Raw genomic sequence first — 25,381 nt, forward strand, 5'->3', positions numbered from 1 at the left:
TCACTGCACTCCCAAATGGCAAGTATATCCTTTCTTAGGTAAGGAGACCAAAACTGCACAGAGTACTCCAGGTGTGGTCTCACCAAGGCCATGTACAGTCTGCTTTTATGTTCCTTGCAAGTTTACTCTCATACTCTATTTTTCTCCTCTTAATCAATCTCTTGGTCCTTCTTTGCTGAATTCTAGACTACTCCCAATCCTCAGGTTTGCTACCTTTTCTAGCAACTTTATATGATTCCCTTTGAATCTAATACTATCCTTAATTTCTTTTGCTGGCCATGGTTGGGTGGCTTTTCCTGTTCTGTTTTTGTGCAGAAAGGAATGTGTTGCAATGCAAATATTAGCCATTGTCTGTCCACCATGATGCCTTTTATTGAAGTTCCCCAATCTGTTGAAGCCAACTCACCCCTCATACCTTGGTAGTTTCCTTTGTTAAGATTTAGGACTCTAGGTTCGAATTGGACTACTTCACCTTCCATCCGAATAAAGAATTCTACCATGTTATGATCACTCTTCCCTAAATGACACCTCACAACAAGATTATTAATTAACCCCTTCTCATTGTACAATATTAAGTCTTGGACAGCCTGTTTCCTAGTTGGTTCCTCGACAAAATGGTCTAAAAAAATCTCCAAGAATTCATCTACCACAGTATTATTGCTAATTTGATTTGCCTAGTCTATTTGTAGCTTAAAGTCACCCATGATTACTGTAGCAGCCTTGTTACATGCATCTCTAATTTCCTGTTGAATGCCACCCCCACCTTACTACTGTTTGGAGGCCTATAGACAACCCCCACTTATGTTTTCCACCCCTTGTTGCTTCTTAGCTCCACCCAGACTGATTCTATTTCTAGATTTAATGAGCCAATATCTTGTCTCACTATTGCACTGATTTCATCCTTAGCTAACAATGCCATGCCGCCTCCTTTTCATTTTTGCCTGTCTGTCCTAAATATCGAATATGCTTGGATATTCAGTTCCCAGCCCTGGTCACCCCGCAGCCATGTCTCCTTAATCGCAATCATATCATACCCGTTTACATCTGTTTGCTCTGTTAATTCATCTACCTTGTTGTGAATGCTTCATGCATTCAGGTACAGTGCCTTTGGGCTTGTCTGTTTAACATCTTTACAAATCGCTTTCTGTACTATGGCACTATTTGCTGCTAGCCCTCCTTTCCTCTGCCTTCCACTTTTGCTTTCTACTTTTCTGTCTTTCATTTCTATCTTTGTTTCCCTCTCTTCTGCTCCCTGCTCAGGTTTCCACCCCCCTGCCACTCTAGTTTAAACCCTCCCCTACTAGCGAATATCCCTGCGCGGATATTGGTCCCGGTCCTGCTGCAGTGCAACTCGCCCAGTTTGTACCAGTCCCATCTTTCCCAGAATTGGTCCCAAAGCCTCAGGAATCTAAATCCCTCCCTCCTACACCATCTCTCCAGCCACGCGTTCATCCGATCTATTCTTCTATTCTTGAACTCGCTAGCACGTGGCACTAGGAGTAATCCTGAGATTACTACCTTTTTGAGGTCCTGCTTTTTAATTTATTTTCTAGCTCTCTATATTCTGCTTTCAGGACCTCATGCTTCTTTTTACTGAAGTTGTTGGTACCGATATGGACCACGACCTCTGGCTGTTCACCCTCCCCCTTCGCACTTAGTGCAAATCTGGGACAATTCTGCTCAGAGTTAGCATTTTGAGTCTAATATGACTCCTCTTCGGAACTCCAACCTGCATATTCCAAAGAAGAGTTATATTGGACATGAAGCTTGAATATACAATCTTTGAAATAAGAATTCTATTGACTCGGTTTAGCTGAATTAGTTTGTGGTTTTCAGGTATACATAAAGCGCAAGCTACAGATGAACAAGCAGATTAGGCCAACTGTTGTCTTTGGGTGTCTGGGCAATGCTGTTTATTGAAGTGGTGCGTAGAAAGAAAAACCCAGGCTCGTTTCCTACCCCACATAAATTACATGGTCCCAACTTTCTGGTTGGGTCTAGCGCTGGGAAGTAAGGAGGTCAACAGGAGCACAACTACAGACCAGAGAAGTCTGTAACCATGGTATTGGACCCTTCGGGGCAAATCCCCACAGCAGCCATCAGAAGGCGTGGGAGCTTGAAGGTTATTCGAGGAAGGTAGGATACTCAAAACTCTACATTTGTCCGTGATCATAACCTTTAGGTATCCGAAAGGATTGCTGCAGGCCCTACAACTTGCAGGGGTCCTTCCACAAGCTCTACCAGCAGGTTTCACCAAGCAACCCACGCTCCAAACCCCTCCACAGGAACATACGGTGATTTCCCCGTGAGATGCAAGGCCAGGAATACCGCCTCATTACAATTGTGATGCTGGGCCAGAGCCTATTTAGGAACTGGTCCTGTCACATTGGAAAACCCCAGGCAATCTAGAGTTACACAGTTAGTTGGAAGCCCAATGTAAAAAAAAAACTGCCACCTATGTCGTCTTTGCTACACCTGGGAACTGAATGTTTGGCAAGTGCTGTGGTGAGTAAAATTTAATGTGGCCTTATTCTTCAGAACTGAAGAAAGGTCCTTGACCTGAAACAGTAGCCAGAATTTTTCGCTGAGTGGGCAAGTGCGCGCCCAACCTGCTCGAGCGTAAAATGATGCTGGGCAAGCATCCTGATGTCATCGCACACTCGCGCGATATTTTGGTTGGTGGGCATGCATGGGAGTTGGCAGTACGTCCGTCGACAATTAATAGGCCTATTAAGGCCATTAAATTTCTAATTGAATGAAATTTTTCATTGCCCGTCCAGCCTTTCATTGGCGGCAGGCGAAAAAGCCAAGCAGCCTTTGGATTTTTTAGGAAACCTCATCCACAGCGGGATGAGGTTTCCAAGAGCAATTAAAAATTTAATACAAATTTTCACATTTCCTTTATTACATGTGCCTGCTCATGTGACAGTCACATGATGGGACATGTTTTTAACATGACAAAGTTTTTTATTTATGATTTTTAAAATCTTCAGCTCCCTGAGGTAGCTCGTGCCTAAGGGAGCTTTCGCTGCACATACATGCGCAAACTTGCACTCCTCTTGCCCCCACTCCGGCAGCCAGCCAGCGTGAAATCGATGTTGGGGCTCGATCGCAGTCGGTTTCACAACCGCTCCTGGACCCGCCCGACAAGGTCAAAATCCTGGCCGTTAACTCTGTTTTTCTCTCCACAGATGCTGCTCGACCTGCTGAGTATTTCCATTATTTTCTGTTTTTATTATTGAATATCTGATATTTGGGCGGGGGTGGAGGGGGTGGTGGGGGGGGCTATTCGCTGGGGCATTATGCTATGTTTTTTCTTTCTCATGTTTTTCAGGATGAGGGTCTGTCCAAATTCTTCTTGACTTAGCTATATGCTCCAGCCTTGTAAGTGGATAAGCAGTCTTCTCCTTTACTTCCGCTAACGCTAGTGATTGTTGCGAAACGTTTGGGGTTGAGCTGTAGAAGGACAACCAAGGGAAGGCTCAATACCTTCAGTTCAGGCTCCGACGGAGAAAGAAAGTGGCCTCCACTTAGCATCTGCCTTCTGGCTTGTAACACACAGCAAGCAATCATATGCTGTATCAAACTCTTGATTACGAAGGCTAATGCAGAGATGTTCCCCGTGTTGTCAGCAAGCAAATGTACAGTAACTCTTGAAAAGTGTAGAGCCCAAAACCTGAAGAGCAATTTTTCTTATCTATAGCAATGAAAATGTAATATAAAAAAAATCTGTGCAAACATTGGAGACAGAGTAAGCAGTATCCATTTAAGGATTTTGCATCTCAGCTTAAAGGATTTAAATAGAACAGCTGATCCTTGTCAGCCTAGGTTGCTGTTATCTTCCGTCCCCATCCCTACATTTTTCCTATTGACTTATCACACACCATCTCTCTTTATCTCTCACTTATTTGATTATGAATTCTACTAAAAACCAGTAGTCAGGTTCAAAAATGGAAAAAAAAGTGTTCCACAGGAACTGATTTTTTTTTAATGTAATGCACAAAATAGAAAGTTAATCATTTTTTTTCTTGCCAGTTTTGTTCCCTTCTGAAGGCAGCAGTCGTTTAGTGGGATTTGCTTTTTGGGGAATGGGCCATCCTTGCCCACGTGCTGATTATTCATATAAAGCTTCGCTGTGAATGCAAACAGGCTGTTCGACCCTAGGGGAATCAGTAGTCATCACAATTCTATCCATAACTGATATCCACACACGTGTGTGTGTGTGTGTGTGTGTGTATATATTATATATATATATATATCCACCAAGGCTCTTTTACAAACAGGCAGCCACTCTGGCTGTTTTCCCTTTCCTTGCAAGGCTGGGAATGCTATAGTATTTATAACACATGGGCTACCTCCATGCAGATCAATGGTATAACTTAGAACCTTAATCCGTACACTGTGGAAAGCACTAAATTAGGGAGAGATGGTGACACAGTGGCTGTATCACTGGACTAGTAATCCACAGGCCCAAGCTAGTTCTTTGGGGACATGGATTCAATCCCACCATGACAGCTGATAGAATTTGAATTCAGTTAATCAAATTTGGAATTGAAAGCTACTCTCAGTGATGGTGACCATGAAGCTATCATTGTCATAAAAATACACCTGGTTCACTAAATGTCCTTTTAGGGAAGGAAATCTGCCATCCTTATTGCATCTGGCCTACATTTGACTCCATAGCCATTTGGTTGACCCTTAACTGCCCTCTGAAATGGACTATCAGGTCACTCAGTTCAAGAGCGATTAGGGATGGGCAAAAAGTGCTGACCTAACCCAACAACCCCCACATCCCAACAACAACTAAATAAACACAAAGACTTTCAAAAGACTTTTGACAAAATTCCACGCAAAAGGCTATCAATGAAACTATGGTAGGAATCTGAGACAATTCGTTACGGGGAGTTATTTTAGAATTTGTGGGAAAGGAGGGCAAAGTAATGGATATGGTGCCTCCGTAAATAACCAAGATCCAAAAACTTCAATGCAAAGTGGTCAAGTTTGTAAAGTATTACCAAGCTAGTAGATGCAGTAGGTATGGAAAAAATGCTTCAGAACTTAAGGACCTAAGTTGTACCCTTGATCTGCATGGAGGTAGCCCATGGGTTATAAATAGCAATATCATTCCCAGCCTTGCAGGGGAAGGAAAAACGTGGACAGATTAAAGACTGAGTAAAATTTAAAGTAAGATAAAAGCAAAAAACTGCAGATGCTGGAAATCCAAAACAAAAACAAAAGTACCTGGAAAGACTCAGCAGGTCTGGCAGCATCTGCGGAGAGGAGCACAGTTAACGTTTCGAGTCCCACTCGAAACGTTAACTGTCCTCCTCTCCGCAGATGCTGCCAGACTTGCTGAGTTTTTCCAGGTACTTTTGTTTTTGTTTTAAAATTTAACGTAGGCTAGTGTTAACTATACACCAAGTAGATGATGTACTCCATCACTGCTGTTGAATTTTGAAGCTGGAAGAGACTGAGGAGATTTGATGGCCAACACAGAGAACCAATACCGAGCAGCAGTTAGCAAGACCAATGGAATGTTAGAACAACAGGGGGTAAGCCAGTGAAGGTGGTGATCAAACTGAATGATGCTCTGGTTATACTGCACCTTGAATACTGGGTCCATTTCTGGTTGCCAGGGAACAGGGGAAGACCTTCAATTATTGGAGGCAGTGCAGACAATCATAAGAATCACTCCTTGTGTCAAAGGCTAAATTCCAAGGAAAAACTGAAGCAACTTAGGCTTTTCATCCCAGAAAAAGGCCATTAGGCAGGTGCTTTTCTAGAGGCAAATAAGATTAAGCAAATGGAAAAAAAAAACCCTGAAATATTACGTTAAATTAAACAGCAGAAAGAGAATAAGGAGACACAGGTTCGAATGAGTACCCCTGCTGGCATATTTGAAGGTGGGGTGGGAGGGGGAGGGGAGAGCTTGTAAGTTAAAATAGGTGGTGTTCCCACCACCTTCCCATCCAACCCTGACCTGTGTCCCATATGATGGTGGGCGGGGAAAGTGTCAGGCAGTCCAGATGCCCTTAGACCTATTGACGCCCTTAAGTGGCCAATTAATGCCCGCTTAAGAGCCTCATTCTGCCTCTGCTGCTATTTACCGTGCAGCAGACAGGTGGAGGCAAGGCAGGTTGAAAGCAGCTGTTTTCACAGTGTGGGCTACTGTCAGGCAAGAAAGGGGGACCCTCCTTTAGGAGCACCCCTCTGTCCATTGGAGGCACCACCCACCCCAAAGATCAGACCCCCTCCCTTTAATCCCCCACAGTGCCCCCTCCCCCATCAACTCCAGTCTCTTTGATTCAGCCCCCCATAAACCTCAATCCTCTTGCTGGGGTCTCCCATCCAGGCCCATCGAAATACCTGACTTTCCTCTGAGTCTGGGCTCCATGGCTTTTCTTCCTTAGCAACTGGCTATAGTCCCTGCTCGATCCTGGTGCTGCTGGGACTACAGAGCTACCAGCCAATCAGATTGTCCAGCAGTTGTCTAGGGTGGGCCTTCCTCCCAGTTAGGGGCAGATATTCCATCATAAATTAATTAAGGCTGCTCCCGGCGTAATATTGATGCAGGGCAGTCAGCTGCTCAGTCGGTAGTCTCAAGACTGACTTCTCCTTTGAGTGGCGGGGAATATGCAGAACATTCAGCCCAACAGATTTATTGTTCACACAAGTGAGGAACACAAGGAATGCATTTCCAGGTAGAAGGGGAAACCATAGGAATCACTTAAGAAATAATTGGATGCTGCGCTGGGGAGACTTTAGGATCTTCCTGGATTTAAAAAAATGGTCAAATGGCCTTCCTGATTCATAGTTCCATTGTGATCCTTTATGGCTTAGCAACTTAGCATGGTGACCATTAAATTATCATTGATTACCGTCAAATCCCATCTGTTTCACGGATGCTCTTTAGGGAAGGAAATCTCCCATCCTTACCTGGTTTGGCTTACATGTGACTCCAGATTCACAGTAATTTGGTTGACTTTTAACTGCCCTCTAAAATGGCCTAGCAAGTCACTCAGCTCAAGGACAATTAGGGATGGGTAGCAAAACTGGCCTTGCCAGCGATGCCCACAACCCACGAAAGGATTTTTAAAAACTCACGGGATAAATCTGAGCCACCGGGAGGAGGGTGTGAAATCTGAGTGCCTACCTTAAAATTAAATAAATGTATATGTTTTCTAACCACATATTGGAACACGTCATTTACACACCCTTTTGGTGAACTCAATTTCTTCTTTTAAAAAAAATTACCTTCTGGCACCTTGAAATGTTCTGCTTTATCGCAGTGGTGAAAGGCAACACATTTTTGCTTACTGTTCTTGAAAAGTCAAGCTAGCAGATTCTAATCTCTGCACACTGCTTCAATCTCAAGTTGCTGTTCTGACTTGTCTGATAGCTGCCTGATATTTGATGTATGGAAGGAGCAGGCGATTTATTTTAATGAAAGTCTTCGTATTCCCAGCGAACACTGACATTCAGAACAACTTGGCTAATTACTGTCACGGAAAATGTCTTCAAGTCTTTTGCTCCTGGCCAGTTTATCACTTTCTAATTACTAAGTTGTTATCCTTAAATGGAGAGTCCAGAACAATGGGGCGTAACCTTAAAATTAAAACAAGGTCTTTCAAAGGTGATGTTAGGAAGCAGTCATTCACACGGATTGCAATGGAAATCTGTAATTTCACCCCTCACAAAGTTGCTGAGACTAGGGGTCAATTGAAAATGTCAAAGCTGAGATTGATAGAACTTTGTTAGGCAAGGGTAATAAGTAATACGAAACTAAGGCAGGTAAATTGGTCTATGATACAGATCAGCCACAACCTAATTGAATTGTGGAACTGGCTCGAGAGACTGAATGGCCTATTCTTGTTCCTGTGTTCCCAAAACTACATTTTGGGTGATGGAAACAGAGGCTAGAATTTCCTATAGGTAAACTTGTTATATGGTCATTTTGGCTCAGTTTCTAGCATTCTTGCCTTCTGTTACACCACCCTTTACCAATACCCCTTTGCTGACTGGCACGATGGGACATTTGGTTCCATTCTCACATAACCAACCATGTCAGGATCACCTCCAGCAAGACCTTCTCCTCCCACCCGCACACTGTTACTTCTACACTGCCCCAAGGATTTAACCTTGGTTGCCCTAATTTTCCTCAGTTGAATGCTGGCCCTTGGTAAGATCATCCAAAGACATGGGGGTCAGGTTCCACAAGTTGCTGACAGCACCGAGCTCTACTTCTCCGCCAATCCTCCTCAACAACTCTACTACCCTGTGTTGTTGTAAACTGCTTGCCTGACATCCCAGAAGACTTGCAGCTTCCTTCCATTAAGCATTGGAAAGTCAAAGCTATTATCTTCGGCCCTTATCACAAACTCCATATCCTTGCCACCGATTCCCTCCTTCCCCTTGACCATTGAACAGGGCTGTTTGAAACTCTATCTTATTTGACCCCAGACTGAACTTCCAATCCACCACCCTCTCCTCACGTGGATTAACTAGTTACACTTCCATAACAACACCTTGCCTCCACCCCAACCTCAGCCCATCTACCGAAACCCTCACCCATGTCTTTGTCACCTCTAGACTCAGTGCCCTCCTGCCACAATCAACTTAAATCCCTGCATCCTGCCACATCAAATTGTGAATCATTGGCAATTTAGCAATTAAGGTGAGGAGGATGTTCCATGAAATTCCTCAAGTTTAACATTGGTGGAGCGCTTTATGTTTGGGTAAAACAACAAGTTCAAAGTGTTTGCAACCATTTTCACCAAAAGTTCCAGGTAATTAATCCTTCTTGGCCTCCTCCGGAGCCCCCACCATCACAGCCACCAGCCTTCAGTCATTCATACCACGTTCCATCACAAAATTGCTGAATGCACTGGACATAGCAAGTGCTAGGGGCCCTGACAACATCTTAACTATGCTGAAAACCTGTGCGCCAGAACCAGCCATGCCCTATATGTTTCGGTACAACTGCAACACTGGTATCTACCCAAAAATGGGGAAAATTGTCCAGGAATTCCCTGTCCACAAAAAACAAAGCAAACATAATTCCCACCCCATCGGCCTACTCCCAATCATCAGCAAAGTGATGCAAGGCATCATCATTAAAGCAATGGTACTTTAAAGCAGCACTTAATCACCAGTATTTAATGATGTTCCATTTGGGTTCTGCTAGGACCAGTCGGCCCCAGACTTTGGTCCAAAGATGTGCCCAAATTGAATTATAGAGGTGAAATAAGATCACCCTTGCCATTAAGGCTGAATTTGACTGAGTGCCACCAGGGAGCGCTGATAAAATTGAAGGCAATAGGGATCAGTGGAAAACTCTCCAGTAGCTGGACTTACACCTGGCACAAAGGGTTAAAGTTTTTGGAGGCCAGTCATCGCAGTCCTGGAACCTCCCTGCAGGAGTTGCTCAGGGTTTTATTCAATGCTCAACCATTTTCGATAGCTTCATCAGTGACCTTTTTGCTGTCATGAGGTCCAGGTAGCGCTGTTTGTGGATGATTGTAGTGTTCAGCTCCGTTCACAATTCTTCAGATAGTAAATTAGTCCATGCCCACAAGTAACAAGACCTGAACAACATAGCTTGGGTTGATATGTGGTGCAAATAGCACATGCCACTTAAGTTCCATGCAGTTACCATCTCCAACAAGGGAGGGCTTGACTGCCTCCTCGTAACATTGCCATTGCAGTGTCCTCGACCATCAATATCCTAGAGTTACCAATGACTAAAACTTCAACTGAACAGCCACATGAATGCCTGAAAGTCCATTTTCACCACCACCAGCAACTGTGGTGTTTACCATTAACAAAATGCACTGCAGAAACTCAAGATTTTGCCAGCAGTTCCTCCCAAATACATAACTTGCAGAATGGTTGTAGCGCAGAAGTGCACTAATGTTAATGACAAACTACTGACGTATGGATCTATAACATTGGCCAGAAATTGCCAGGAAGTCCTGCAGGGTTTGGCAAATGGAAGGGGCAAATAATTTTATGGAATGCATATCAAACAATCCACCATTTTAGGAAATGCTGCTGTGCTGGCAACATTTTTACTGATTTACAGTAACCCCTGGGGAAAATCAAGATGACTCATTATCTGGAACCAGATTTTATCCAAGTCTTCTGATGTACCAATTAGTTTGTGCGACATGCAGATAAAATGTTATTCTTCATGTTTAAGACTGCTCCAAGAAAAGACTTGTGGTTAACAGATTAGCAAGTTTCTTTCGGTTTGGGATGGAAGGAGTAAGCGGAATCACAAATTAAACCTATCCTAAAATTTTTGAGATGTTCCAGTTACGTGTGAAAGTCCTGGTTATAAAATGCCGATTGTCTGCAGCTTGCTTGCAGGATCCAGTATTTCAGGCATTCCTCCTATTTGCTTTTTTAAAAAGCAAAGAAGATCCCTGTGAAGACGTGTTTAATTATCCATCTTTATATGATGCTTGTTCAGTGTAACAGACCAGAAGAGTTGGAAAAGGAAATGTAATTGTTGGCTTCTGAATATCAACTGGAGTCTCTAATACTATTTTCAAAAGCATGTTCTACATTGGCTGCTGTACAGGGGTATTAACAAATGCTGCTGAAATCTATAGGGACCTTTTCTTGTCTTAAAATGGAAAATGTTAGAAAAATGCAGCAGGCCAGCCAATATTCACTTTTTAAAAAGAAAATCACGTTTGCAGCATTTACAATTTGTCCTTTCTCCTTTTCCTTTTAAATGTTGCACCACAAATATTGAAAAGATTCATAAAAATGGCCTGTGCCTCTGCCCTGATAGCTGTTGGTAAGTGTTTTGCACTGTGTGGCACTAAGCCATAAAGAACAGCTAAGCCCCTGATTTATTCACTCGTCTGCAGAGAGTTGCACTGCTTTCACATTGCACCCTGGCTCCCTGGTGCGCAAGTTAAGCAAAATTCAAAGTGCATGTGCTGTAGGAGAGCCCCAGCAATTCCCTCGTGTACAGACTGACGGTGATAATTTGTCTAGTGCATTTGCCTTTTGTACCATCAAGAAATCACCGCAGGGATGTTGCAGAAGTTTGACCATGATGATAGTTTTAACTGCAGCAGAAAGGGTGAGAAAGTTTCATTGAGGTGGTTAAAATTATGAAGTATTATTTTGATCAGAGTCTGTGTTAATAAATCATGGCAGCATTTGACAGAGTGGAGCCCTAGTAAAATTGAAGTCAATTGTGATGGCCCATGTGCTTTTGGGGGATAAACCTATATTTTATGTTGGGGTGATGGCCCCTTTAAGAACTAGGTTTTTCTGAAAGGGGGTAAAGCACCTTGCTTCCAGGAACTGATCAGGTGAACAAGTTTCCTGGGAGATAACAATAGAAAAAGTATGAATTGGAAGTTAATTATAAGGGGGAGTAGATTGTGGGCATGGTTCTGTCTACCTGAGTTTCAGTTTTTTGTTTAGAACAGGCTTGGTGCAGGAAACATTTCTCACACAGGGTTCAGTTGAAATTTTGTGTGTTGGCTAAAAGAATTTAAAACTCTTGTTCACTGAATGATGCTTAACAATGAGTTGGACTTCTAGGGATAGCCAAGCTGAGCAAAGAGAAAGGACCGTTTTATATGCCAGACGCCAGAGTTGAAGAATATTAGAACACAGTGTCCTGGCCCAAGGCGGCTATGCTTTAGTGATGCCTATGGTAGTCCACAACCATGGGACGGTTGGAGGAGCTTTGAAGGCTCAATCTTGTCCGAAGTAACCGGAAGGCCCAGGAAATCTCAGACCTTATATGAATCTTTGAAACAGTACTCAGACCAAGTGGTTAACCTTCCAATTTCTGACAAGTATCTGATGTGAGTTATTCGTGTATATCAAATGGGTGTGGAAGGAAAGTTGAGTTAATAAGTTTTGTTTAAAGCATCTGTTTTAATTGTACTTTTAACATCTTTAACATTACTTTATCTTAACAAGTCAGTTTAGTTATTGGAATTCTTGTTCTTTGGTTTTTCATGTAGTAAAATTCTTTTGTTTTAATCTGTTCACCTAGTGGCTTCGTTTTTTTAGTAAATACCAGGGTTTTCAGATTTCCAAAAAAAATGAATAATATTGTCTCTACTAAAATCATAACTCTGTTTCATTAGGCCTTTTACAGTGACCTTTAGTTTGCCAGTTCAGAGAAGGCAGGAGCATCAGAAAATTCTGCCTCCCTGAATACATCCTTGAAGAGCTGAAAATTATATTTCCCCTATCTCATGAATCTGAGCTTTAACTTGAAGATCATTTTCTCATTTACGAACTAAACAAATATGTAGAGCAACATCTGGGCTTTTTGCTTATAATTTGGGAATACAACACTGAACAGAGATAAGTGGCTCATGTTGAGTCCTGTTATAGGAATCATAGGGAATGGGGAAGACATAAAATGTACATGTGTACACGCTCCAGAATGTACATGAGAACTTCTTTCATTTTGTTTTCCAGTTATGATGTTCTTTTTGCCAGTGGCCCTGAAGAGCTACTGAGCAAGTTCCAGCAGTTCAATCACAAGGTGGTATTTGCTGCTGAAGGGCTTATCTGGCCAGATATCAGACTTGCAGAAAAGTATCCTAATGTCCGCAGCGGAAAGAGATTCCTTAATTCAGGAGGTAAGAATTGCTCTAAAGTGAGAACAAAAGCTACATTTTCTCAGACTTTGTAAGGACTGAAGTGGTCAACTGTAAATTAAACAAATAGAATAATACCAGATGACTGTGAGAGATGGGGGGAAAAATACTTCCCCATCTTGGAGAATTTCAACGGCTGTAAGTAACTCCACAGCTTCAAATGGAATAATAAGAGTTGTAGAAGGTGAGGCTAACCACAGCAGCCACATCTGACTGGATATTGCGCTTTGGCAATGGCATTGAAGTGGTGAATGTTTTGGTGAGAAGATGTATAATTTTTTTCTGAAAAATTATCAGTGTATATTTTTAGTGAGAAAAAGTCAAGGAACTGTGATACCCAGGCTCCTTTTCTTGCCCTGTCGCCTTGCCCCCCGCAGCCTCCCAAATGCTGTTGACTCCGGATTGTAAAGTTACTGGCAGGAGGAGATAGGTCATTGTCTAACACGAATGCTTCCTATAGGTTGTTGAAGAAAAGCATTGGTTTGAACCCGAGAGAACAAGTCACACCCATGCAAACACTCTTAAAGATGTGCGATTTACTGAGGCCTAAATAACAAGATAGAGTGAAGAAGAATGATTATCTCACACACCCCTTCTTTCCCGTCTTCTCCCTCCCAATCCACCTCCAAAAAAAAAACTGAGCTGCTGACTGTGACTCTGCTAACGTAATACTCGCTTTGAATCAAAATTATGAATAAAGTGAACTTTGGTTGGTCTTCTGGAGGGAAGAAGCTTTGCCAACCGGCTTTGAAGAAAGCTGCCTACAAAGCTCTAGTAATCTCTGAGTGGTGTGGGTTTTCCCTTTCCTGAAATTAGTCTGAATCTGGCATCAAGCCAAGGGGACAACTGTGATATAACCAAGCAGGGTAAGCAGTTTCTGTCAAAGCACTCAGTTTTAGAGTTAACTTCCTTTTATACTGCTGGATACCTACTAAAATGAGAATTATGTTCACCAGTGTCCTTTTTAAATGCAAGATCAATGTCACTTTACCTGTGTTGGACTGGTTTCTTGTTCTAATTTATTCTGTTACTTTAAATCTCAGAGTACAGACACATGCAGTTGTAACAATGCAGAAACAATGGCCTATAACTTCCTCACTCCCCAGTGTTCGGATTTGGGGGGTACCGGAAATATGCACTGGGGAATCCCTCTGGGAAGTTCTCAGGTAAGGGTTTGCACGGCAATTGCCCAGAAGTGCTAACTTCTTCTGGACAGTTGAACTGCGCTGGGAATCATCCGAAAATGTGTTTTAAATCTCAAACTTCGGATGGCTCTACCAGGGTTATAGCAATAGTTATCCAGAAAACCTTAGAAGAATTAAAGCCTTTTCTAACCTCTGGGTAAATATAGTAAAAGCCCAGACCAACCCCACGGAACATCGCCCCCCACCACCCCCCCCACAACTCCTGACCCTCTGCCCTCCATCCCCTCCCGATGTCCGACCCATCCACCCCTGATGTGCTGTAAAAGAGGGGGCATGATGTCCTCCTTCAATTCGACGCTGCTAGGCTTTGGAGACAGCTTCACTACCTGGACCTCACCTGGCCTGAGTTGGAAGGTTGGGCGAGATAGGTACGGAAGGAATTTGGCGTAGCCAAGTGCACAGAGTGGCAATATGATATTGATTACCATTCTGAGGAAGTTACAGCCCAATGAGTTATCGTACGATACAACCCCACATTTGTGCTCAGGTACATCACACCTCATAATTCCAGTGTGAGTAGAGGAGAAAGTCTATAGAAAAGTCGAAACAAGAAGGAAACTGGATAGACCACTTGGCATTGAACTAGGCACCAGAAGCAGGAAAGGCAAACTCAGGCCTGCAAAGTCCTTCTTAGTAACATTTGGGGGCTTGTGCCAAAATTGAGAGACCTGTCCCACAGACTGCTCAAGCAACAGCCTGACCTGGTCATACTCACAGAATCATACCTTATAGATATTGTCCCAGACCTTACCATTGCCATCCCTGGATATGTCCTGTCCCACCAGCAGGCCAGACCTGCCTGAGGTGGCAGCATGGTGATATACAGTTGGGAAGGAGTTGCCCTGGGAACCCTTAACATTTACTTCACCTGAAGTCTTATGGCATCAAGTCAAATATGGGAAATAAAACCACCTGTGATTACCTCCTATCGCTGCCCCCCACCAGCCTCCTTCAGTTGATGAATCAATACTCCTCCCTGTTGAACACCACTTGGAAGAAGCACTAAGGGCAGCAAGGGCACACAATGTATTCTGGGTGGGGAACTTCAATGTCCATCTCTAAGAGTGCTCAGTAGCACCACTACTGACTGAGCTTACCAAGTCCTAAAGGACATAACTGCTAGACTGGGTCTGTGGCAGGTGGTAAAGGAACCAACATGAGGGAAAAACATATTTGGCCTCATCCTTGCCATCCTGCCTGCTGCAGATTAATCTGTCCGTGAGAGTATCAGTAGGGGTGACCACCGCACAGCCCTTATGGAGACAAAGTCCTGTCTTCACATTGAGGGCACCCTCTATTGCGTTGTGTGGCACTACCACCGTGCTAAATAGGATAGATTTCAAACAGATCCAGCAACTCAAAATTGGGAACCCATCAGGCACTGTGAGCCATTAGCAGCAGCAGAATTATAATTAACCACAAATCTGTAACCTCGTGGCTTGGCATATTCTCCCATTCTAACATTACCATCAAGCCAGGAGATTGACCCTGGTTCAATGAAGAGGGCAGGAAGGCATGCCAAGAGCAGCACCAGGCATACCTAAAAATCATGTGTCTGGTGAATCTACAACACAGAACTACTTGCGTGCCAAACAGCAGAAGCAGCATGCAACAGAAGAGCCAAATGATCCCACAACTAACGGATCAGATCTAAGCTCTGCAGCCTTGCCGCATCCAGTTGTGAATGGTGCTGGACAAGAAACAACTAACTGCAGGAGGAGGGTACTCAAATATCCCCATCTTCAATAATGGGGGAGCCTAGGACATCAGTGCAAAAAACACAGCTGTAGTATTGGCAGCCTTCTTCAGGCAGGTGTGTTGAGTGGATGATCATCTCAGCCCCCTTCTGAGGTTCCCAGTGTCACAGAAGCCAGTCTTCAGTCAATTTGATTCACTGAATATGATGTCAAGAAACAGCTGAAGTCATTGGATGTTGCAAAGGCTATGGGCTATGATGACGCTCCGGCAGTAGTACTAAAGACTGTGCTCCGGAACTAACTGCGCCCCCAGCCTAGCTGTTCCAGTATAGCTACAACACTGGCACCTATCTAGCAATGTGGAAAACTGCCCAGGTATGACCTGTCCACAAAAAGCAAGACAAATCCAACCCAAACAATTACTGCCCCATCAGTCTACTCTCGATCATCAACAAAGTGATGAAAGAAGTTTTTGACAGTATTATCAAGTGCCATATAAATACTGTGACTACAAGAGCAGGTCTCAGAGACTGGAAATTCTGCGGAGAGTAACTCACCTCCTGGTTAAAGTCATAAAGTGGTTGTTGGAGGTCAATCACCTCAGTCTTGGGATATCACTGCAGGAGTTCCTCAAGGTAGTGTCCTAGGCCTAACCATCTTCAGCTACTTCAACAATAACCTTTCTACCATCATAAGGTCAGAAATAGGGATGTTCACTGATGATTGCACAATGTTCAGCACCATTGCGATGACTCAGATGCTGAAGCAGTCCATGTCCAACTGCAGCAAGACCTGAACAACTTTCAGACTTGGGCTGATAAGTGACAAGTTACATTCATCCACACAAGTGCCAGCAATGATTATCTCCAACAAGAGAGAATCTAACTATCTTCCCTTAACATTCAATGGCATAACCATTGCTGAATTCCCTCATTATCAGCATCCTGGAGGTTGCCACTGACCAGAAACTGAACTGGGCTAGCCATATAAGTACTGTGGCTATAAGAGCAGGTCAGAGACTGGAAATTCTGTGGAGAGCAACTCACCTCCTGACTCCCCAAAGCCTGTCCACCATCTGCAAGGCACAAATCAGGATTGTGATGGAATACTCTCCACTTGCCTGAATGAGTGCAGCTCCAACAACACTTAAGATGCTCGACACCATCCAGGACAAAGCAGCCTGCTTGATTGGCACCTCATCTACAATCTTAAATAATTCATCAGTGGTGGAGTGGATGACAGTGGCAGCAATGTCTACCATCTTCAAGATGCACTACAGCAACTCACCGAGGCTTCCTCGACAGCACCTTCCAAATGTGTGACCTTTACTACCGAGAAGGATAAGGGCAGCTGATGCATGGGAACGCCACTTGCAGGTTCCCCTCCAAGCCACACACCATCCTTACATGGAACTATGTCGCTGTTCCTTCACTGTAGGAAATCCCTAACAGCACTGTGGGTGTACCTGCACCACATGACCTGCAGCGGCTCTAGAAGGCAGCTCACCACCACCACCTCATGGGTAATTAGGGATGGGCAATAAATGTTGGCCTAGACAGCAACGTCCACACTCCGTGAAAAAATAAAAAAATGTACACGGAACTTCATTGAGCTCATACCTTGCAATCCATTACAAATAATCAGGGAGGTCACAGTAATGATCTCACTATGAGTATAGCGCACACAGTTTCACTCAATTCCTGCACTAATTCTACCTTAACCTCTATATTCCATGCATAGTCCAACTAAGTCACCGTAATCAAAGATAAATAAAAGTGATATCAGAATAATAACATGGAGCCAAAAAAAAGTGCACTTAACTCTTAAGTCCTTTCAAATCATTCTGTTACCATGGTCATATTGCCCTATTAGTGTACATGGTTATATTGTCTACACAAGCTCTTTCAACCATGTTATTACTATAAGCACAATTAATCCAATTAACATCTTCTAGACCATCAGATGCATGGTTGAATATCATCAGCTCCTTTTATAAGAGAAGACATTCTTACCTTAGGCCTGCTTACACATTTAATTCCATGCTTAATAATAAACTCTTTAATGCATGGGGTGGAACTTAAAGGGGCCCTCAGCAACACGGTGGGAGGCAGGAGGTGCCGGAGTGTTGGGGAGAATGTGGGTAGTGGAGAGACAGAGGCCCTATCGCCTTCCTGATGCCATGGAATTCTCTCAGCGGTGGGGAATGTGGAGTACAGTGGAAAAGTGGTAAGGTCCCTGGATTAATAATCCAGAGGCCCGGACTAATAATCCAGAGGCCCAGGCTAATGTGCTGTGAGGTTAAATCCCACCATGGCAGCTGGTGCTTAAATTTAAATTAAATTAATAAAATCTGGAATTGAAAGCTCGTCTCAGTATTGGTGATTGTGAAACTATCATTGATTGTTGTAAAAATCCATCTGGTTCACTCATGTCCATTAGGGAAGGAAATCTGCTGTCCTTTCCTGGTTTGACTCCAGACCTACAGCAATGTGCTTGACTTGGAACTGCTCTCCAACATGGCCTAGCATGCCACGCAGTCCAAGGGCAGGCAACAAATGCTGGCCTTGCTACTGATACCCATGCCCCATGAAGGAATAAATATTTTTTTAAATCCCTAGTTTCCCAGAGTAGGTAATGATGAGCCGTTTACTTGAACTACTACAGTCTGTACCTGTAGCGGCTCTTACACGGCTGAGTGCTTGCCAGGCCGTGTCATAGGGCAACTTAAGAGTGAACAACGTCGGTGTGGGACATGAACTCAGATGTAGGCCAGATGACAAAGCTCCTTTTCCAAAAGAAAAATCAGTGAATCAGTTTTTATAGTCATATGGACTTGAAACTTGAACTGTTTCTCTCTCCACTGCTGCCAGACCGACTGGGTGTTCCCAGCATCTTCTGTTTTTATTTCAGATTTCCAGCGTCTGCAGTATTTTGCTTTTGTTTTAGCTTCTATATCAATCTGACAGCTTCATGGTTACTTTTACACATCCCAGTTTTATATTTCCTTACTCTTAAAACCAAATTTCATGCTATGGTGGGATTCCAGAACAGAACTCCAGTTCTGTGGATTGTTTATCCAGTAACATGACGACTACACGACTACATATTTAGCCTTTGTCGTTTTATTATTTCCTGGCCCCATTGGTACAAACTTAACTGTGTCTTGTAAATTATGTCACAAACCTTTTTTTAAACTTTTTACAACTAAAGAGATATGTGGTCCTTTTAATAATTTCGAGTCTCCAATCATGATTTTTTTTTGTATGGATGCTTGCGTCTCTGTCCCCAGCTATCATTAGAAAGATAGCCACATTTACACTGTAGATTGCAGTGTGCACTTGAAATGATTCCACATCAGAAAGAGAACTTAGGAAGAGCACTATCCTAAGCAGGGAACTCAGGGAATGAATGTGACTTTGTATCTGCACAGGGATATTTGAAGACTGTCCAGCAATAGAGGATTCAGACCTGCGAAACAGACTTCTAATTCCAAAAAAGCCAAAGGAAAGCTTGGAGACTATAAGCGGTGCTCACTGCATTACTGGAGTTTCTGTTACCACATACTAAACTGTAAATTCCTGTAATGTGCCTATGGAATGATTTTGTCCAGTTGCTTGTCTACACAGATGTTTGGCATGGTTCCCAAGAGGCCTGCCTACAGTGTGAGCTTTCACTCCCCACCTTGCAAAGAAAAGTGGCTGCAGACATTACAGATTCTATGGTGATGTCAGCATTTTTTTTAAAAATTATTGGCTAAACCCCATGGCCCAAAGCAACTCCAGTCACAGTGTGATACAACCTCATTATACTTAAAAGCAGATTGTTTTGATTACTAGTGGTGCAGTGCTTTGATTTCTGTTCTACAAAGTGATAAAATACTGGCATTTATTAAACTAACTTGATATCTTGATCAAAATTTGCCCATCATAAATATGGACAACCAGGCATTTGAAAAGCTGAAAGCCTTGATTTCCCATTCAGACAGGAAAATTTACAACTTGCCTATGTAAATGTGGCAGACAGGTGACAGCATGCAATGTCTGCATCAATAAAGCTACTCGTTACAGTATGCAAGATAAGGTGTCGATAATGCCAGAACAAAACTCTGCAGCCACTGTGTAGCTTTTTGATCAGTACAATTTGTGTGTGTTGAATGTATCATATCAACTTCATTTTTGTTAGTCTTTCACGGGGTGTGGGCTTCGCTTGCTAAGCCAGCATGTATTGCCCATCCATAGTTTCCCTTGAGAAGGTGGTGGTGAGTTGCCTCCTTGAATCGCTACAGTCCATGTGGTGTAGATACACACCCACAGTGCTATTAGGGAGGGAGTTCCAGGATTTTGACCCAGCGACCCATAAGGAACAATGATAAATTTCCAAGTCAGGATGGTGAGTGGCTTGGAGGGGAGCTTCCATGTGGTGGTGTTCCCATGTGTCTGCTGCCCTCGTCCTTATAGATGGTAATGGCCGTGGGTTTGGAAGGTGCTGCCTAAGGAACCTTGGTGAGATCCTGCAGTGCATCCTGTAGATGGTACACACTGCAGTCACTGGAATTGAATGCTCATTTCAGTAAAGGTGAACAGAGTCTCTTCAAACAGCACACTACAACATTCTAAAGCAGTCTATTTAAGAAGAGTTTTTACAAAATACAACAAACTGCATTCATATCTGAAACTGTAGCAACATCTCCCTTTAAAAGCAGGGTAATTTCTCAAAAAAAATTCCGTGGGTGACAGTGAAGGAACGAGTGAGTGAATGGAGGGAGTGAATGTTTGTGGATGGGCTGCCAATCAAGCGGGCTGCTTTATCCTGGATGGTATCATGCTTCTTGAGTGTTGTTGGAGCTGCACTCACCCAGGCAAGTGGAGAGCATTCCATCACATTCCTGACTTGTGCCTTGTAGATGGCGGACATGCTTTGGGGAGTCAGGAGGTGAGTTACTCATTACAGGATGCCTAGCTCCTGACCTGCTCATGTAGCCACAGTATTTATATAGCTTGTCCAGTTCAGTTTCTGTTGATGTTGATAGTGGGGGATTCGGCAATGCCATTGAACATCAAGGGGCGATGGTTAGATTCTCTCTTGTTAGAGATGGTCATTGCCCGCCACTTGTGTGGCACGCATGTTACCTGTCAGCCCAAGCCTGGATATTGTCCAGGTCTTGCTGCATTTGGACATGGACTGCTTCAGTACCTGAGCAATATGTTGTTTGCAGCACTCCTGCTGCTGAATTGCCAGCCAGAATAGAAATGATTGGGTAATTTCTTCATAAATCACGCCCGGACACAACACTGCTCTAAATGACTGGAATCAATTTTTAACATATAATTTGTATGTAACCATACTCCACCCATTACATAAAGGCAAAATACTGTGGATGCTAGAAGCTCTGAAGAAGAGTCATATGGACTCAAAACGTTAACTGTCTTTCTCTCCACAGATGCTGTCAGACCTGAGTTTTTCCAGCATTCTTTGTTTTTGCTCCACTCATTGCGCTTTTTTTACCCTGAGAAATTGCCCTGCTTTTATCAGCAGGAGTCGCTGTAGTTTCAGACATGAATTCTGTTTGTTGTATATTGTAGAAACTCTTTTTAAATAGACCCTGTAGACTGTTGTAGTTTAAAGAGACTCTGTTTGCTGATTAGATAAACTTTTATGACTGCTTGTGGTAAAGAGTGTAGGTGTAGTAAGTGTACTGAGTTCCTGGAGTGAAGTTTGAATGGACAGCTGTTTGATGCAGAGGTGCTACTTTCTAAGAATAGCTGACATCTAAATTCGATTGCAGTGCTCCAGATATTGTTCTGGCTGAGATCAGCTAACATTGCAGACACTAATTTTGCACCTGGCATCTTGTGGCTTATGTGGATGAATAACTGCACACGCACTATGGCCGGGATTTTCCGTGCCTGCTGGTGTCGGGTATGTTCTGTGGTGTGAGCGGACAATATGGTGCGATCGGTTTCACGACAGCGTGAAACCAGTTCACGATTATCCGCTCAGCCTGCCGATGGCGGGCGGCGTTCTCCACCATAAGGCATTGGGAACCTTATTGTAACACATCCACATATTATTATGCCAGCCCGCCGGAATCGTTTCTCCCCCCACCAATCATCTGCCCATGTCAGCGGAAAACACACCAACACGTTTCACAACAGCACATAAGCGACGTGCACTTGGCCGGCTGCACTTCACTCAGGACTTCAAAGTTTGTTTGCCTACCTTGCTTCGGTCAGCACTCACAGTCATCAGCGCCAGGCTTCATTGACAGCACCACATCACTTCTAGGGGGGCTCATGGGCAGGTCTGTACCTACCAGATCAGCCATAAGTGGGTGGCTTTTCAATGGCTGCAGGGCTAGGGCTTGCTTGGGGAAACAGGGGAAGTGGCCTCAGGTAAGGCAAGAGACTGCAGGGCGAGGGCTGCACTGGGGAAGAGGGTATCCCAGGGTGTGTGTGGGGGCATCTGTTCATCTGTGCAAGTGGCCTCAAAATGGTGAGGGCAGGGGATGCAGTCTCCAGAGGAGATGAGGCTAGATGGACATGTGAGGGTGTGTGTGAGAGAATGGATGGTGATATCCCTTGAGCTGGCAGTGGGTGAGACGCCAGTGAATGTGTGATGTGCTTGAGTGTGTGAGTTTAGAGTGATGAGATGGTTGCCATACCCTGGCTGCACGGATGAGATCATTCACCCTCTATCTGCATTGGATGGCCAACCTCTTCTGTGCAGCATTGGCGCTGATCACCACTGCCATCGCCTACCAAGCCATAGTGGTAATGTTGCTGCCCTTCCTATGGGCAGAGCAAGGGTAGAGGACATCACAGCGGCCTCCACGGCGTCCAAAAGGTGCTCAAGGCTCCAGTCATCTTACCTTTTGGGGCCATGTCATCTTTGCTACAGCCCTGGGCTGGAGAGCTGAGCGAGGCTGTACTATAAATGTGGTGCCTGGGGTGATGAAGCAGCGAGGTGATGGCGTGGCAGATGAATCAAAGCCCGCTCACCATGGAAACCTAATGTTTCCTGGGAATGCATAAATAATGTGGCGGGTTTGGGATGATATGGTATGGAAACCGGCCATCGCAGTCAGTGTTGAAAACCTCATTTTACCCGCCCACTACCGTACTCAGTACAAACCTGGGATGATGCTGCCCGACATTTACCTACTAAACCATTGGGGAGTTACAGCCAACAAGACTGCATTGTATCTAATTGTACCACTGTGTCAGCCACTAAGTTCGAGGTGAGGAGGGGCTTACAGCAGGACTCGCAGCAAGCAGTGTATTTAACAGCAAGCAAAATCTATTAATTAGCAAACAGGACCTTTTAAACACCACACTACAACAATCTACAGTGTCTATTTGAAAAGAGTATCTATAGATTACAGCAAACAGAATTCCTGTCTGAAACTAGCAACACCTCCCGATAAAAGCAGGATAACCCCTCCAGCAAAATGCAGTGAGTGAAGAATGACTGCGTACAAATTGCTCCTAGTCATTTAGAGCGGTGCGGTGTCGAGGCATGGGGCAGGACCTTCTGGTCAGCGAGAGGGGGCGGGGCCCACTCGCCAACGCATAAAATGACACAGGATGACGTCGGGTGGAACTCCTATTGAGGCCATTGAGAAAGTAATGAAAGTCATTAATGGACCTGCCCGTCCAACCTTGAGGTGGGCTTCAGAAAAAGCATGAAACCTCATCCACAGGCGGGATGAGGTTTCATGTGGGTATTTAAATCTTTAATAAAGGTCTCAGTGAAAGTTATGGACATGTCCCAATTCACGTGGCACTGTCACATGAGGGGACATGTCAGGGAAATTTTCCTTTCATTTTGTTGCAAATTTTAACTTACAGCTGATCTCCCTGAGGCAGCACTTAGCCTGTGCGAAAGAGCGCACTCCCGGCTGAGGGAATCCCCCCTGCCAGGGAGTGTATAGCACTTCCTGGCAGACGCTGGGTGGGCCTTAATTGGCCCGCCCATGTAAAATGGCGGCGCCCCCCCAATTGGGGGCACCGATCAGTGGTGCTCCCACCTGCACCTGCTCCCGCACTCCCTCCCCCCCCCACCACGGGGGGATCATTTTTCTCATGATTTCTGAAGAAATTACCCAATCATCTCTTTTCTAGCTGGGAATCGTGGTATCACCCTGAAAAAAAAACAGGAAAATTCAGGGTATGTAAGTTTTTAAAATGTACAGCTCCTGAGCATGCAGTTTTGATAGTGCGTCAATAAGGTGGTATTCTCCCATTTTCCACCATGTAGATTCTCAGCTTTTTCGACCAAAGCTACGGACTTCCTTTGTTTTGACTGTTGAAGAAATCTTTCTTTTATTTCACGACTGCTGTCTTTTTGTGGACGACTTTGTACTACCACCCATGTACTTTTTTTTTTCAGGTATCATTGGATATGCTTCTTCCTTAAATCGCATTGTAGAGAAATGGCAACTGCAAGATAATGATGATGATCAACTATTCTATACCAAAATTTATGTGGATCCTTTAAAGCGAGTAAGTAAACTGAGGACAAGATGATGAGAGCTTAAGGTTACAAATGACCTAATCGTTTACACTTAATGATAGTTCTGTAACAGTTGGCTTCTCTTCAGGTGTTTTTCCAGAGACTGAGAAGCATTTGTAGTAATTTGCCAGAATTGTTATGGTGCATGAAGTTCTTTTGGGATTAATACCCTTTTTTGTGTTCTTCTAGCTTTCTATCAACATAACCTTGGATCACAAAAGCAAAATTTTTCAAAACTTGAATGGGGCTGTAGGTAAGCTCTAGTCTTCTGCTTTAGTATCAATGTTGCATGTTTATGAGCTGCAATTGTTGATCAGCCAATAAATTCCTATTATGTTTCTCAGCCAATTTATATTTACCACTTAAACCTTAACAGTATGTTTTATGTTCTCAGTAATCAGGCAAAGTTGCGAAAGTGATTTGTAGCTTGTCTTAATAAACTGCATTACTTTTACTTCACAATTGGCAATAATTGACTAGGAATTGCAGCAGTTTGAGAAGGCGGCTCACCACCATCTTCTCTAGGGCAATTAGGGATGGGTAATAAATATTACAATGCCCAGATCCCGTGAAAGAGAATACATTTTAAAAACCCATTCATTTCCCTTTTAATTGGCTCTGTAACCTTTTTTTTTAACCTGTGAATGACTTTTTTTTATTTGGTTCTTTTTAACTTAAGCGACTTCTGAGTAAAAATTTGTCCCGGAATTATTTCTGGGCTCAATTTCTACTCAAATGGAGCTAACTTTGATTACACCTCATGGTAAAAGAGGCATAACTGACTCTTACTCTGCTGTCAGTTAGAGACCACGAACAGGGACAGAAAACCATGCTGTGTCACCTTCAAGGGTTGGTTGTTAAGTGGCTTTAGCATTTATATTATGTCATTTATTTAACTGTCAAAGTAAACATAACTGTTAATGGGTTTCTGCCCTGATCTCTAGATTAGATTTGACATTTGCGAAAGGGACAGAATTGGAACAGAAGAATAGCATTGCTTAAAAAAAGGAAAACCCTAAACAAACTGTTTACCCTTCCTTCATAAAATCATTCTTGTTAATTGGAAAAACTTAACTATGAACATTTTGAAATGTGTATATTTTAGAAACTGGTCAGGTATCTCCTGTTCACAAAAAGCAGGACAAATCCAATCTGGCCAAATACTGCCCTATCAGCCTGCTGTCAAACATCAGGAAAGTGATGGAAGGTGTCACTGACACTGCTATCAAGCGGCACTCATTCAACAGCAATCTACTTAACCGATGCTCAGTTTGGGTCCCACCAGGGCCACTAGGCTCCAGACCTCAGCCCAAATTTGGTGAAA

General features: G+C 43.6%; 1 protein-coding gene across 3 annotated transcripts in view; it reads left to right on the forward strand.

Annotated features, from left to right (window-relative positions):
* plod2 (procollagen-lysine, 2-oxoglutarate 5-dioxygenase 2) overlaps nt 1-25,381 on the forward strand; it is a 152,403-nt gene that overhangs the window by 66,520 nt on the left and 60,502 nt on the right. For all 3 annotated transcript variants that reach the window (XM_041215703.1, XM_041215713.1, XM_041215723.1), the window contains 3 exons: nt 12,463-12,626; nt 23,935-24,047; nt 24,247-24,310. In XM_041215703.1, the coding sequence (XP_041071637.1) occupies nt 12,463-12,626; nt 23,935-24,047; nt 24,247-24,310 (341 nt within the window). The remainder of the gene's footprint in view (nt 1-12,462; nt 12,627-23,934; nt 24,048-24,246; nt 24,311-25,381) is intronic.

Source organism: Carcharodon carcharias, chromosome 2 (assembly GCF_017639515.1).
Source record: "Carcharodon carcharias isolate sCarCar2 chromosome 2, sCarCar2.pri, whole genome shotgun sequence".
Lineage (NCBI taxonomy): Eukaryota > Metazoa > Chordata > Chondrichthyes > Lamniformes > Lamnidae > Carcharodon > Carcharodon carcharias.